This window comes from Ptychodera flava, chromosome 5 (genome assembly GCF_041260155.1).
Source record: "Ptychodera flava strain L36383 chromosome 5, AS_Pfla_20210202, whole genome shotgun sequence".
Taxonomy (NCBI): Eukaryota; Metazoa; Hemichordata; class Enteropneusta; family Ptychoderidae; genus Ptychodera; species Ptychodera flava.
In genome coordinates, this window is record NC_091932.1 from 47,528,250 (window position 1) to 47,544,986 (window position 16,737).

The 16,737-nt window shown below is 39.2% G+C and overlaps 2 protein-coding genes across 2 annotated transcripts; both read left to right on the forward strand.

The window, feature by feature from the left end:
- The first annotated feature begins 1,176 nt into the window (after positions 1–1,176).
- LOC139133785 (FAD-dependent oxidoreductase domain-containing protein 2-like) lies at positions 1,177–2,856 on the forward strand. Its single transcript, XM_070700551.1, has 4 exons — positions 1,177–1,192; positions 1,650–1,944; positions 2,400–2,702; positions 2,823–2,856. The coding sequence occupies exons 1-4, from the start codon at positions 1,177–1,179 to the stop codon at positions 2,854–2,856; spliced, it is 648 nt and encodes a 215-aa protein (XP_070556652.1).
- On the forward strand, positions 2,562–5,616 carry LOC139134150 (FAD-dependent oxidoreductase domain-containing protein 2-like). Its single transcript, XM_070701071.1, has 6 exons — positions 2,562–2,702; positions 2,823–3,165; positions 3,284–3,529; positions 3,878–4,094; positions 4,366–4,597; positions 5,233–5,616. Exons 2-6 carry the CDS (start codon positions 2,862–2,864, stop codon positions 5,422–5,424), a joined length of 1,191 nt encoding a protein of 396 aa, XP_070557172.1. The 5' UTR covers positions 2,562–2,702; positions 2,823–2,861; the 3' UTR covers positions 5,425–5,616.
- The last annotated feature ends 11,121 nt before the right edge of the window (positions 5,617–16,737 follow it).

The following is a 16,737-nucleotide window of genomic DNA, read 5'->3' on the forward strand; positions in this document are numbered from 1 at the left end:
TCCCGTCGAATCACTATCAAAAACGAAACGTATACCCGGGTGGAAATGTAAACCGGTTGGCAAACGCTACCGACACTTATACAGAAGAGAATTTTCTGTTCATATTATCTTGGATGTGCAAAAATAGAGAATATCCATGATGTTATTTAGCCTATCCTGGCTGAGCCAGCGATGGTTTTGAATAAGGCAAAGAGAATTAGTTCAGAAATGCTGTGCAGAGTAGCATAAAACAAGGATTTTAATTATTTCACAGTGGATGTAAAGTCGTTTGTTTTTTTTCTATCTTCAACCAGGGGGATTCAAATTTTCATTTACCAGATAAAAATTCAGATGAGATTCATGGATCTGTAAATGTCAAAGGTGACACACTGAGCACAAACCCAAACTATGGATCTTAGAAGACCCCTCTACGTCATCAGACGCGTTGTGTTATCTTATCTTTATATCGTAGACAAAGGGAGTTCCCTACACGGCAATGGAAGTGTTGATGGGATTTCCTTGACGCTTTGAGTTCATTGGTTCTCGAACCTGAAATAAACATTCATCTGCAGCTCCGCCCATCGTCGGATTAGGGACACCACATTGACTCCGCCCTTCTGAAATCGAACAATCTCTGTATGCTATTTAAAGCACGGGTTTGACGGCCAATTGTCACAATCTGCTGCTGAGACATCGGCAACAGTTTCCAGAAGCATTCCAGGACGTGTTCCATCGTCTGTTCTGATCAGGTATGTCATTCCCACGTCGGATTGTATGTCTTCGTAGCTATCTTTACTTCAAAATCATTGAGTGTAAAGAGTCCTGACATGCATTGAATTGTGCGTTTAAAACTTCACTTTAGCCAATATATCCTGTTGTTAGCGAACTATGACGACGTGCGACGTAGTCAGTCCAATGGATGAAACAGTGAGTTTGCTGCTACTTCCACGTCAATCCTAGCTCTACTCCTAACGAGTTGGTTTCTATACGAACAAGGCCAGCATGTCTGCGGGCCTTCACCCTTGTTGGTTGCAATAAATGCCCGATGTGTGATCGAATTCCAATTTCCGCTTTTTTAAAATGAGGACAGATGTGCCTCTTAAATCAACTCGTTATTTTCGACGAAAAATGTCTTAACGCATGTCATATCGTTCTCTTCTCCAGGAAAACTAATAACCAGTGCAATTTCCAGAAAGAATGGCTGAAAGAACCGGTGAGTCATCAAGGTCATATGGAAAGAATAAAAAATGCTATTTTCTGTGTGACCACGCATTTTAATTCTAAACTGCTTATGTATCTCTGTTAATGGTCAATATCTATATCCACCTGTATTTCTGTTGTGGCTGTGAGGAAAAAACGACCAATAGCTTTCTGGGTAAATATAACTTAATATCGCAGAAGTTTGTCATTTTCCTGCTTAAATGTAAAACCACTACTTGCAGAAAGCCTCCACTGCCATCCGACTTACCACAGTCCCTCGTGGGCTATTCAGCTCTGGGACTATTCGCCCCATAGACGAGTGTACATAAGAAGGTTGTTTCTGGCTTATGAACACTCGTCTATAGGGCGAATAGTCCCAGAGCTGAATATCCCACGAGGGACTGTGGATTTACTCACTACTCTTGGATGGCAAATAAATCTAAAAAAAATCTTTCTTTCATCCACCACAGATTATGAGTATATCGTGGTCGGCGCTGGCCCTGCCGGTGTGCAGATGGCCTACTACATGGAGAAGAGCAAGATGGATTATTTGGTCGTTGAGAGAGCAGACGGACCTGGTTCCTTCTATCGCAAATATCCCCGCCATCGTAATCTTATCTCGATCAACAAGAAGTACAACGTCTTCCCTGAGCCTGAGTTCAACATGCGTCACGACTGGAACTCCTTGCTCTGTGACGAAGAGGACCCGCTCCTCTTCACCGATTATTCTGAAGATCTCTTTCCAAATGCCGGGCTGCTTGTGAAGTAAGTATGTCTTTAAAAAGTGGGCATTAGTGAAGAAAAAGGGTCTAATAATATGTCACTCAATCAGTTTTTTCCGAATGTTCTTACGAGTCACAAATCCCTTTACGTAGACAAATGTACTGGAAAACATTATTCAGATAATATGCTTTATAGCTAATTGAGCTGCAGTCAAAGGGTTTACTAGTTTAAGACGCCTACAACTCAAAACTTTTCCTATGACAATTTAAAGTGTCTTTTAAGCTTGATTGAAATCCACCAATGCAAAAAAACAAAGCATGCTGCATGCAGCCAATTCAAAGTGTTTTACAATAGTCAGATTCCTAGAACATTGGATAATATAAACATAACAAATAATCTTGATCTTTATTTATACAGCAATCGAAGAAGTATTTGCTGTGACGTAGCTCCTCTCATTTAATGTGTGACTATAACATAAGATGAAAATTTTCTTCCAGATACATCGAAGACTTCTGCAAGAAGTATAAAACCAACATCCGTTACAACACCAACATCACCAACGTTCACAGAGACAAGAAAAGCAATGGTCACAAGTCCAGATCCAGGTTCACATTGACGGATGAGAAGGGTACAACATTCACGTGTCGTGTTCTTATGATCGGTACCGGTCCTATTGTGCCTCACGAACCCAAGATTCCTGGCGTTGAACTCATCGACTCCTACCAAAACATTCGCTGGACCTGGAAGAATACAAAAACAAGAAAGTGTGCATTCTGGGAGGCGGAAACAGTGCATTTGAGGTGCGTATTTGAACGCAATAGCATTTTCCTAATGAAGTTATTCACTTTTTGCTGTTTTTCTATCAAAACTGAACGTATACACAGATATGACATGAGAGTTTTTCTTTTCATTGCTTGCAGGTTGCTGACCATCTGGCTGGTTCTGCTGGTTTGATACATATGTTTAACAGACATCCCGTCAAGTTCGCCTGGGACACTCACTTCGTCGGTCATCTCCGAGCCGTCAACAACAACGTCCTCGACATGTACCATCTCAAGTCACTCCACGCCCTGCGTCAATGTGAAGCCACGAGAATCTGGAAGACCGAAGACGGCAAATTTAGCATCGAATACGACATGCACCTTCCCAACTGGGATCCACCAGGCACTGGCCGCTTCGTCACCAGCGGATACGACAAAATCATATCTTGTACCGGCTGGAAGTTCCTCAATATTGCCATGTTTGATGATTCGTGTAAACCAGGTGTGTATTTTGTCTTTTTCACTCAATTTTGAGATGTAATTAATTTACTTGAAAAAACCAACAGAACAAATCTATTCCACACTCACGGTTCTCTATGTTTATTTAATTGTTCTTCCAGAGATGCACACAGAAGACAAATATCCAGTTCTCGATGAACACTGGCAGTCGACAGTTCCTGACATGTACGTGATTGGTACAGCCATGCAGGCACGTGACAGACGAGCTGCCTCCGGTTTCATCCATGGCTTCCGGTACAACGTGCGCACTCTCACCAACATGCTACAGAACACGTACAATAGCAAAGAACTGAAAAAACAAATCTTCAGTCCTATCGACCAAGAAGAGATTTGCAACTTTGTTGTCAGTAAGTAGTAACAATTGCTTCCCGTTTCTAAGTTTTACACCGTGTGTCGAAATTATTGACAATGAAGTTTAAAACTTTAGCTAGTTGTTATGCAAAGATGTTTCCTGAAATGGAAAAGGCAATTAGCAAAACCAACGAATAACGATTACTGGACAGTAAAAGTGTAAATAAAATACAAGTAGACTAATTGGCAAATGACCCATGTTATGCATGTATCTAACCACAAAAAAACTAGTATTGCCAACATCAGTTGGATCTTCAATCAAATTAAAACAAACAAATCGCACAAACAAATCGTATTGTCATATTTACAACTTTGTACCTTATTATCATCGTTTATCATTCAAGAACACATCAGCGTCGTCTCGGGTCTCTATCAGATGGGTCAGGGCTTCCTCTGTGACGTAATGCTCATAAAGAAAGATGGCGACGCCAAGACAGACGCGCCCACCGCGGGCAGGGTTGAATACTTGCGTGAGCTTCCGCAGGCCTGGGTCAAAAAGCAAGACTGGTTCATGGATGCCAAGATGGCTATTATCATCACAATCGAAGATACCATCAGCAAGTAAGTTTATTCGTTATGTGTTCAACCTGCTATCTTTACCAGAAGATCTATTTAGGAGGAAATGTACACGTAGTATAGTGGCCCTAATTTTTGATACACCCGACGAAACAAAAATGTCTTTACTTTTTGTAGATATCATTTGCAAGATAGTCTGACTAGTTTTAACGTCTATGCTGTAGAGAAACTGTACATCAACTTTGCCTCACTATGTCATACGTAATCTTATTGGCATGAAATATTATCATTAATATTTTCTTAACATTTTTTACAGATATCCGACCTTGAGCGCGACAGAATTTTTCACTCCCGGCGATGCCAACGCGTCCAACTGCAAATGCTCACCTTTCCCACAGGGGGTGTTCCGTGTCTACAAGAACGGCAAGATGGCGGAGGAGTTGTACATTGGTGGTTCACTGGTTGTGCGTGCAGATACCAGAAACTTCGACGGTGACACCAACCCTGAGAGATACGTCAATAAAGTCAAGAATCTATTCTTCCGCCATGTAAGTAGAAATATGTGCACAAATATGGAACACTTGTTTTCCGAACACTTACTAAAAAACTTCAGGTAGACCACTCCTCAATTGGACAGAAATTCGTCGGACTCACATTTCGACCATTTTTTTTCCTGATCTACCACGTGTGGTGGTTCATTTTTAAGCTCTTGAAGAAAGTACGTTTCACCATTTTTTTTTCGATATCCAAAATTTTACTTTTTGAGTTAGCACGCCGGTCATTTTGAGTTTCAAATATATCAAAATAAAAATGTTGGGTTATTTGTTTCGCTAGTTCAAAACTTTGTACAGTGACCTCTGCTTATTGTTGATGTGGCAAAAGTTTGGGGTTTTCAATGCTGACGGGCCAACTACTGTAATTACCTTCACAGTTGACAGAAACTGACTTTAGCTCATGTTATTGCGATCGTTAATCTGTGTTTGCACTATTTTATACTGTTTGTTTAACATTTTTTGCAAAATTATGTATTCAGCGTTCATAAACTAGCGCAACACTTATTTTCCATAAATTTAATGCACGAAGTGAAACAATTGTGTAACGCTCTGATCATGTTGCCTTACACATACAGCAATGCAGCTAGCAAGACTGTAAATTGATTTCGATATCTGTCCATTTCTTGTAGACTAGGATTGGAAAGGATGGGTTCTACGAACAGCTGTTCTCACCGGACATGTGGCCAAAGGTCTACCGTCCATGGACGCAGGAAGAAATCGCCGAGCAGACAAAGAAAGAGGTGGACAAATTGAAGAAAGCTCAGCAATTCGAGTGCAGTATTTCTATCCTCAGACCTCAAGTTGACGTCAGCGACATGTGATATTAATAACGGACTTGTGCCAGAATCGTATTTTACAATCCATTTTTCTATAAAGATGAAAATTGGCGATATTTCGACATGCTGCATATTTTGTCTCACTTGTTGTTGTGCGCTGACGAAAAAACTCACTGTAAAACATGACCGTTAACAACATAGATTTGGTTTTTAAATAAAAAAGTTTATAAATGCCAATTACCTGCGTATATAGCATTCATTTCAGTAATAGTTTTAAACTACATCACGTAATACTCCTACAATGTCACTGTTTCAATCTTTTTATAATGTCACGTTTAATTAAGTCCCCATATCCATACCGATCATGCAAATACTTATGTTACATTTCTAAAATATTGAAACTGTTGAGCCAGACCGAAAATGATCAATTTACTTACGAAAATATGTTTCCAATTGAAGCACTATCATTACTATACGTGTGCCACAGTACCTCTTACCGGTCTGGTAACTGATTCTGTTTCTGTTTCGCATCACGTTGCGAGAACAAACATTAATTACTCATAATCCCATAATCCCTAAAGATGATCAACATCAATATGCTGCTTCTAAGCAGATTAAACTTATCGTCGACACGAAAACAATCGAACTATATAATGCACGCGTACATCGGTATACGTATGCATGGCGAATTTCTTCGTCGTGTACGTGATGTATACATCATGTTGGCCGACAACCCCATTCAAGCTGGACAAGAGAGTTGGATAGCACTTTGTTTTTAGAGGTTCTCGATGCGGATCAGGATGATATTTTAGTGACTCCTCACATTTTCGAAATGATGACAGAAACACTATTGCAACAAAAACTTATCGGTATTGGGGTAGGGTGCCTCAAGGGTCTTTCATGTTATTATACATAAAATTCCTCTACTTTCAAATCTCTTGCGTACCCCTTTGGATTCAAAAAATACATTGAACTCGTTGATACACTGAACTGCCTGCAAGCCTTTGACACTAACCATAGACCCTCGAGAAAAACTCGAGGGTCTATGCACTAACACTTCAACCATACGCCTTCCACCGAAGTGCGCTCTGATTCCTGAAACGGTTCCCGGGTAAACAAAAGACACAAACAAAATCATTATTCCAAAAATCATTATTTCCGAATCTAAAAGCATCAAAAACAAGAGTCTCACCGATCGTAAAATAGCTTAGAGTAAATATTCAATGAGTGAAGTATGCTGAGTTGGAATTGATTCAAACATGGAAGGGAGGGTTAAACATCGTGACCGTAGAACCAATTGATTTGCAACCTGCTCGATCAAAGTTTCAAAATGGCGTCGTGACAAACTTAGATTCCGAAACATCGAAAGAATCAATTTTGAGTTATACTAGAACAAAAACAAAGTGTAGAAAACAAAGTTTTAGGAAGATACATACCTAGCAAGCCATTCTTTAAGGGAAATTTTACTGGTTAATGGGCAATTTTCGTCGTTTGAAAACCGCATGGCCGATCTCTGGCAGCCGCCATCTTGATTTTGAAAACGACTGCATCTTCGAAAACTCGGGCTTTTACTCACTAATAACAGAGTAAATGACACAAAAAACGGGTGCTACCGATTTTCTAACCACAAGTCTGATTGATTGCACCAAAGTCATTTCAATTTTGCGAGCTTCTGCAAATGAAAGGGAAGGACTTTTGTACCACAAGCTGCCTCTTCCTACATAGCGAGGTCGAACTTGGGGGGCGAAAATTCGATGGAAAACACGGAAAATCGTGGACGAAAATCTAAAAAAGAAAATACTTTCCATGAACACATTACTTAGTTGTATCAAAAGTCCTGGCTATGGTAACAAAGTTACCTGAGGAGCGAAGAAATGACAATGCGGAAATGAAAACGTGCACTGAACTAGTTGAACAAGGAGTGAACACCCGAATGACGATATTATCACCTTCGATGGTAGCATTTACACCAATGCATTTTCTGCCACAAAGAGCGTGTAGCTACGACTTTCCAGCAACATGTTGCCTCTGTCAGAAATGAGACCACATTTTACATCGAGTGGTTCATACTTTTAACTATGAGCCCGTAAAAAGCTTCTCAAACTAAATTAACTTTCTAAAATGTCGGAAAGACACCCATGACGGTAGACTTGCTCCAAGTCTTTGAACATATAAATATCAGAACAATAAATTGAAGTTTAGGACTGAACTTCAGTAGACTGTCACGCTAAGTGGAAGGCTGTTGCTTAGATCGTTGGAGTGACGCCTTGGCAAGTCAGTAACTGCAGCCGAGAAAAGCAACAGGTGACTGGGGGCCAGTGAGTCGTGACGTTTTGACAACCAGTTCCTAGTATGTTAAAACATCGGCAGTAGTCTGGTCCCCAGCCCCATTTTTACCGCTGACTGCGCTACTCACGAAAATAGGATCAGGTAGGGACTGCCAAGTTAGACAGAATTTCGACTGCATATTAATGAGCACAGTCACCTGACAAGAGGATGTGATCAGCATATCTGTATAGTGGCAAGTTTGAAATGGGAAGACAAAACATCGAACGTTGAAGTTATTTGCACGGCTTCACTTTTAAGTCTCATACTCTGTACTTCTATGCTGGCATTTGGTGGTGAAATGACGATTATCGTCTATGGTGTATTTCTCAGACGTGACAGACCATAGACCCTCGAGAAAAACGAGGGTATATGGACAGACTATCCGTCCTTTCGCATGTACAGCAGTGACTCAAAAATAAGTGATTTTTTGTGTTTCATTTAATGTCCACAGACTAGGATGTTTGGTTCGGGAAACCATGGAGGTAAAATAACTCCATGCGCAAACGAAATCTTAATTCGAAGGTGGCTCCAAGTTGGAAATAAATTCAATGCAATCAAGGTACTATCACTCACACTATTGACCAATGACAGCCATGCTTACTATAGCCTATACCTGGACCCTTTCTTTCGTGGGCAGCGCAGTCATCGCTAGATATGGGGCAGGGGATAAGGGGCCGTTCGATTAGTACGATCATGATAGTGATCGGCCAATCACGAATATCCCCAATGACAATCATGATTGACCATCACGACAGTCACGCTCTGGGGCGTGCATGGACTGTTGTGGTTACAAGGCAGACGACACTGGTGGCGCTGAAACGGCGGTAAATTTTAAGTTTTCTAAAGTAAAATTGGACTTGTGCTTTTTCATAATTAAAAATAGATAAAGTAATTTTGCAAAGTGCTCGAGGCGGCGGTATATGTGTACGCTTCGGCTATTTGTTTTTTGCGGCAACGCAAATATCGTCCGTTCTGTCATTTTGGTAAATCATAAATGGATATCATTTTCGGAATCAAGGATCGTGCATTTTCAAAAATTTAATTATGTGAATGGTAAGATATGATGGTGAACTAAAATATATCGTATTTGTATGTATTTTTAAAGATAGAGAAACAGCCATTGCTGTGACAAAACTGAAATATCCCAATGCTGCCGGTAGTAAAGTTGTGAGAATAATACAGGGGGTTATTCAATCAGTCATCACTCTGACTCAGTAACACCGTCAGCATCGTCTAGTTCTGCATACCCACAGCCAGACCAACTGCCAACGAAATCTACAGACGTTCAAACCAAATCATATGATACACCACGGTCCGTGAATACACCATCGACAAGCTCAGTTGATGACAAGCCTGAGTCCGCGGCCGTGGGTTTACCGCCCAGAAATGTGCGGAACCCGCGAAGCTGTGTTGCTTCTGCTCGACTTCTACCAAGATAAGGAACCGAAAAATGTAAGATCCTCGAATCAAAGATAAGGCTGTATGAAAAGAGATATCAGACGAACTTATAGAACGGAATCACAATTATTGGTCCGACTCCTGTGAAAGAAAATTTCTCAACCTCAAGGCGGCTTTCATAGATACGACAGACCACAATAACACCACCGGCAACAGCAGAAAAAGCTGTCAGTTGTACGACGAGTTTGTTCGAATTTACGGCACGAGTCATTCTATCCGTCCTCCCACTTTATATTCAAATCTCAAAGGATTCGAGAGTAGGAATGTAAGACAAGGTGACTCGCCTATGGCAGAGTCAGTGGATGGCACACATGGAGCTGGAAGTGATCAACGCGAAGCTTTAGGCTGAGAACGACGGACCTCCGCATCAGAGTCATTTCTTGCCGCATCACAAGACTATAGGCCTACAGAAAAGAGAAACGAGAGAGATGGAGAGAGAGAGCGAGACGAGAGAGAGAGAGAGAGAGAGAGAGAGAGAGAGAGAGAGACAGACAGACAGACAGACAGACAGACAGACAGACAGACAGACAGAGACAGAGAGACACGTACAGACAGAGACAGAGACAGACAGACAGACAGACAGACAGACAGACAGACAGAGACAGACAGACAGACAGACAGACAGGCAGGCAGACAGACAGACAGAAAAGAAAGATGATGGCAAGATGGCACAGAGACAGTACTCGCTCAATGAATCGATTCTTTGACCGATTCGAGAAAATGGCCGCTGAGAGAATAATTGAACTGATTTAAACTCCCTTCAACTGAAAAGTTTTAACACATTTTAAACGTTAACGACAAATCAATTCTTTATGGAAATCCGGTAACGACATGCGACATGCGACCTGCGACTTAAAAACCGCGATCTGCGTCCTGCGAGTTTGTCAAACTGCGACCTGCGACTTCACAATTGCGACATGCGACAAATATAAAGGAAAATGAGGGCAACTCCACACATCGGCTCTACCAAGATTGTTTAATATTACGATATGGTGACCCAAAGGAGCTGGTGGTACATGTTACTTTGTCAATTTGCTTTGTTCTTACGCCCCTGTGCATACCGAGAATTATGTTTATCGATGACTAAGTGATCTTCATTTTTTAAATTTAAAATTGTTATGATGTCAAAGTGTGTTCCACAGAGATAAGGTAACAGGATCGTTAAGATAAATTAGAGGTTCGCGAGTACAAATTGAAAACAATTTTACTACATTTTTTGGTTCTTGTGATGGCCCAATTACCAGATCGAAAAGTTATGTATGAAAAACAGACTATGCCTCTGTGAATTTTCGTCGGGATGGCCTTTTCGTGACTTTATACACACTGAACACATGGGCATCCTGATTGATGTACGTTCAGTAATTGTTGAAAACTGCCCTGATGCGTAACTTGGCCTTTCTTGATACTCAAATTTATCCATCTTTGCTAGATGCCTGTATTTGTTAATCTTCCTCCGTTTCTTGGCCGGCTTGAAGACTTTACTTCGATGTCGCGAATATGCCTTCCATCTTATTCCTTCCACATCTTTCGGCTGATTTCTGGGATAGGTAGTTGAAGCCCATCATACAGTCGGCAGTTGAACTTTTCCAAACCACTATTAAAGTGTGCTATTCCCATCGCAATTCCTAATTCCAAACTCAACCGACCGTGGTTTTGTTCTTTGGGAACTAAACCCCAAATAACATGGTGAAGGGACTCATTTTGATTCTGGGTCAGGCACATCTCTGCATTTTTCAAGGGGCTTCGTCTGCTAGGGCATCAATCTCTGGCTGAAGAAACTCTACAACAGCATCGGGCATTGGTCGCTTTACTTTTAGTGGACGATACCACAGACAGACGATACGTACACGTCCTAGTAGCTAGATCAGATTGGTATTTAAACCAAGAATCTCCACCTTTTGGACAGAAATCGTGCCTAGGGTTGTCATGGGTACTGCTGTATTGCGCCATTATTGCCTTAGTGCTTTCACTCGTAGCTGTTGCGTTCCCTGTCGAAATGAATATACGTATCGGCAAGAAGGTAGGGGGTCGGCAACTTGTGTAAAATGGAACAGTGACAGAAATTCTTAATCATTGACCAGGAAACTTAAATTGTAATTCGCCATTCAGTATCAAATCTTCAAGCTGAATTATAATACTATATTTCATATTCGCTATTAGACTGGCAAAGTGATAAACAATATTATATTTTATGTTAGAATTCATATATATTGCATTGTTATTGGAGGCTTTTCCGCTTGTTTCAGCAAAACAACATATTCTCTCCAAAACGCGTCTCCCAGTTACATTTCTCCAAACACTAGGTCAGGTCTGGAACCTTTTCCATTTTTTGGCTACAACGCACAGAAAATGATAAAAATGATGCGAAAACATTTTGAACACGGTTGGAACTATTTTGGGATAATTGGATCTTCATATTTTTTTTCATAGTTCTGCCATGAGATGCGTTAGTGCATGGGTTGTTATTGCATTTTGTAACAGCTAGTGTAGTAATTCAGTGCTGTACACAATGTGTGGTGCTATTGAATCTGCTGTATTATCTAAACTTGTCATTTATTGACTTATTGTACATTTGACTTATTATGCAGTGACTTATTGCAGGTTGCTTCTGGCGAAGGGTGTTTACATTACTGGAGCCACCCAAACTAGTATCAAAACGATCTGTTTCGACATCGTCATCAGCCTGTTAAGAAAAATACAGGGAAAAGAGCTAGGCATGTGGAAATGGGGTGTGGAGAACAAAGGAACTCTATAATTTGGCATACTACAACCCAATTAAACCCTTCAGTGAGAATAGGATAACACAAACTCACTTATCACCTCTAATCACTCAGTGGCGTTTAGACAGTCACATAACATCGTCAACAAAAAGTAACAATTTGTTGCCTTCCCCAGTCTAAGTGCTTTTTTATGAAATGTGCGTCTGTATATATCTTCATGTATAAATTCATTATTTGTTAAATAGTTTTCACTGGCTTTCGAATGTTCTGAACTATTTCAACACGATTGGAACTAATTTGGGATAATTGGATTTTCATATTTTTCAAATTTCTCAAAATAGTTAGGTGCCGTATAGCTGAATGTTGCAATATTACAAATTACTCATACAAACAAGTGTGTAACGTAAAAAGAAAAGCAGATGAGATTACATTTGTAGGTGAAATCGACATTATTCAAATTAGTTCAAATCGTGTTAAACAATTGATGACCTTGATTGACCCACTTGAACTCTTCGTACAATTACACTGTTTGGCTTGAACTCATGCAATCATCCGGACACTGTTTGTTTCTAGCTATGCACTGCTAAAAATACCAAATTCATTTGCAATTTAGATTTACAAAAGAACATCATGAAATTACTTGCAAAAGAGCTTCAAAACCATATGAAGACATTGCAATTGTGTATTATGGAACTCTCTGACAAATGAGATGAACACTGTGATACAAAGACACTGCCATGCAATCGATGAGCTTTGAATTCTTATTTTCAAAAATTGCTCAGGAGAACACGATTGAAACTAATTTGGGATAATTGGATTTTCATATTTTTCAAATTTCTCAAAGGTTATAGCTGATTGTTGCAATATTGCAAATTACTCATAAAAGCAAGTGTATGATGTAAAAGAAAAAGCAGAAGAGCTTACATTTGCAGATTAAACAGATATTACTTCACCATCCAATTATCTCAAATTATTTCCAATCGTGTTGAAGACAAAATTGAAGAGTATCTTAAACTTTTTCTTCTTTTTGGCAAATGTCTGGGACGATATTTATTTAAGAAGGGATCGAGGGAGTTGGATACCCAGTAAACCCGCTAGAAAATTTGTTGATTACCCAGTAAACCCGCTAGAAAATTTGTTGATTACCCAGTAAACCCGCTAGAAAATTTCAGTATTTTCACGACAGATCAAGTTGACGTGCTATATTGATCCCTGAATAAATGACTGGCTGGCTTGTTAATGAACAATTATATGCGTTTCGAAGATTAGCGTATAATTACTATCTATTCGTTACATAAGAGAATTCCTTTGATTGACGCTTGTGTCACCAGGTGTTGAATGCGTATATATTGGTGTAAAGGTCTTTTTGTCTTCAATCTCGGTCGAAACTCCACGATGTCCACACAAGTATTTTTTTTATGTGTATATTCTCTAAATCTTGTGATGCAGTTTTATAGATCTAGTATATCCGTTGCCTTTTGACAATGCGTTGTAAGGGGGGAATTGTGTAAATAAAAGTGGTGAGTTTTTCGAGGGTACACAGTACGCTCGTGGGGTGTGACGACCACCGCATACCGCATATTATCGCTGTTGTGTATCATTTATCATCAATTCTCGAAGTTCAGTATAGATTGCAAATGACTTGTACATATTTTAAGTTTGACAAAATTACAAACTAGTAATCAAGCATAGAAACTGACTACTGATGACTCAACATGTATTGACATTTATCTCATCAGACAATACTGGACACATGAAATAAGATAGCATGACATGAATTATTGCATATTTTTGGACTGTTATGTTGTGTGAGACGTTTGTTCCTTGACCTGTTTCATTTTTTTAAGTGACAAATAACTTGCAAGGAGATGTTACGCAACGTTTACATATCTCATCATGATAATCACTAACTAAAACTTAAGAACAAAGACAGATATTGTATATTCTGACTGTGATGTATTGTCCTCCAAATGCACATGGTCACCAAGCTTTCAATTTAAACCGCACACAAGTAAGAAAGTAAGGTTTTCCTATCGGACATGTAACTGTGTGTAGCCGATAATTCATATTCTAATGACTTAAAGACACATCTTTAAACACATATTAATAATCAGCTGAATAGTTAAACAAGACTCAGATGTATTTACCTTCATTAACTTGTATATGTATCAGCTAAGGAACAATGACAGGAAACGACTCATCAGTGGTGTAGGCTGTTTGAGTTACTGCCATCACTCCCATACATTTGCAAGATTTTCCTTTTTTTCTCACCTCATTTGCATATTTTTGACACTGACATGTTCATTTGACCGAATTCACATCTCAATCCCTGGGTCCACCTGTACACCAAATACTGAGATGGTACGTGCGGCAGTTTTGGAGTTTTTGATGTGGACAGACATACATACATACATACATAGACACACATAGAGAGAGACAGACTAACATACTTACATACATAAATTACATACATACATACATACATACATACATACAGAGAGACAGACAGACATACAGACACCATTGACTTGCTATATAAGCTCTCTTTGGTATTTATATACATACCAAATGTGAGCAAAAAATGACAAACATTACCCCTACACGGTAATTTTGCCAATTTTAACAAATTAGAAGGGTAACACCCTTTCAAAACTCTGACCAAAATTTGAACGCAATCGGGCTGGTGGTTTCAGAGAAGAATAATTTTTAATTTAAATGATGAAAATAACCAACAAATTCAGCAAAAATATAATTCAAGACATCTTTATGATATATATAAAAAAAACTATAAGGCCTACAATCAAAACAGCAGTTCTTGAATTAGTAATTTTTTATCATTTTCACAATTTTAAAGCTCATTTGCATAATTTGGGCGATGCAAACTTCATTTGAACAAAATCCAAATACAGCCCGGGATGCATCCACACACCAAATACCAAGCTAAAAAGTGCAGCGGTTTGCAATTTTGATGTTGACGGACATACTGTATACGCACATACATACATACATACACAAACACATACATACATACGCCTCTGACTTCAGCTTATACGATAACATCACATTCGTACACCAAATGTGAGCTAAAAATACAAAATTGCAAATTTAAGAAGAATTTGAATACATCAAATTTTGATCAATCTTATGAACCTGTAAACCAAATATCAAAGCTATCAGAAGAGTAGTTTCAGGGGAAAAAATTTTGACTAAAAATTGGGAAAATTGCCCCAAAATTACAAATACAGAAATTTTACTGCAATTTGTACAAACTTGATTGAGGTTATCCCGAGGAACATGGATACCAACTTTCAAAGCAATCAGGCAAGTGGTTTTGGAGAAGATTTTTTGATTAAAAACTGAAAAAATACCACAAAATTATAAACATGCAAATTTCACCCAAATTTGTACACACCTAATTTAGAGTACTACCTAAAGGAAGCTTTATACCAAGTTTCAACCAAATCTGAGCTACGATAACATTTTGGCACTTTGCAGAATTTTTCCTTTTTTCACCTCAGTTGCACATTTTTAACACTGATATGTTCATTTCAACAAATTCACATCTCCACCCTTGGTAGCTGGTATAGCTTAGTTTTTGATCTTACATGCGTACATATGTATATACTTAAGTACATACTTAAGTACATACATACATGTAAATACAACGATAAAATGATTCACCCAATGAGAGCTAAAAATGCAGTATTTTCCTGCACATACACATCATAATCATAAAAGAAACAAGTCATCGTTGATGACACAGTCCCCACTTGTTAATGGGTATTTTGATTACAGGTCCTCAGAGAGGATAGAGTCCTCTTCATTAGGTCTGTGATAAAAATACTTTTGAATGAATTCGTTTGATACATGTCTGAGTTATGGTTCAGGACATGAACAAATCGTAACAAAATGGTCGCACAGTGGCCATATTGGATCGCATCACAAAACAAATTGATGTGCATAGCTATGACATTGGTCGATGTCCTTGTACCAACTTTGAATAAAATCGGTTGAAACATGCAGATATGCCTGAGAAATGGCTCTGTACATGAAAAAATCATAATAAAATGGCCGCCTGGTGGCCATATTGGATCGTATCACTAAACAGATTGACGTGCATATGTATGACATAGGTCAATGTCCTTGTACCAACTTTGAATAAAATCGGTTGAGATATGCCTGAGTTATGGCTCTGTACCTGAAAAAATCGTAATAAAATGGCCGCACAGCGACCATTTTGGATCGTATCACAAAACAAATTGACGTGCACAGCTATGACATTTGTCAATAACCTTGTACCAACTTTGAATAAAATCAGTTGAAACGTGCCTGAGTAATGGCTCTGTACATGAAAAAATCGTAATAAAATGGCCGCCTGGCGGCCATATTGGATCGTATCACAAAACAGATTGACGTGCATATGTATGACATAGGTAAATGTCCTTGTACCAACTTTGAATAAAATCGGTTGAGAGTTGCCTGAGTTATGGCTCTGTACATGAAAAAATCGTAATAAAATGGCCGCACAGCGACCATTTTGGATCGTATCACAAAACAAATTGACGTGCATATCTATGACATTGGTCAATGTCCTTGTAGTAACTTTGAATAAAATCGGTTGAGATATGCGTGAGTTATGGCTCTGTACATGAAAAAATCGTAATAAAATGGCCGCCTGGCGGCCATATTGGATCGTATCAAAAAACAAATTGACGTGCATTTGTATGACATATGAAGTAATCCTTGTACCAAGTTTGAATGAAATCGCTCCAGGCATCTCTGAGATATCTGCGTGAACGGACGGACGCACGGACGCACGGACGGACGCACGCACGCACGGACATGACCAAAC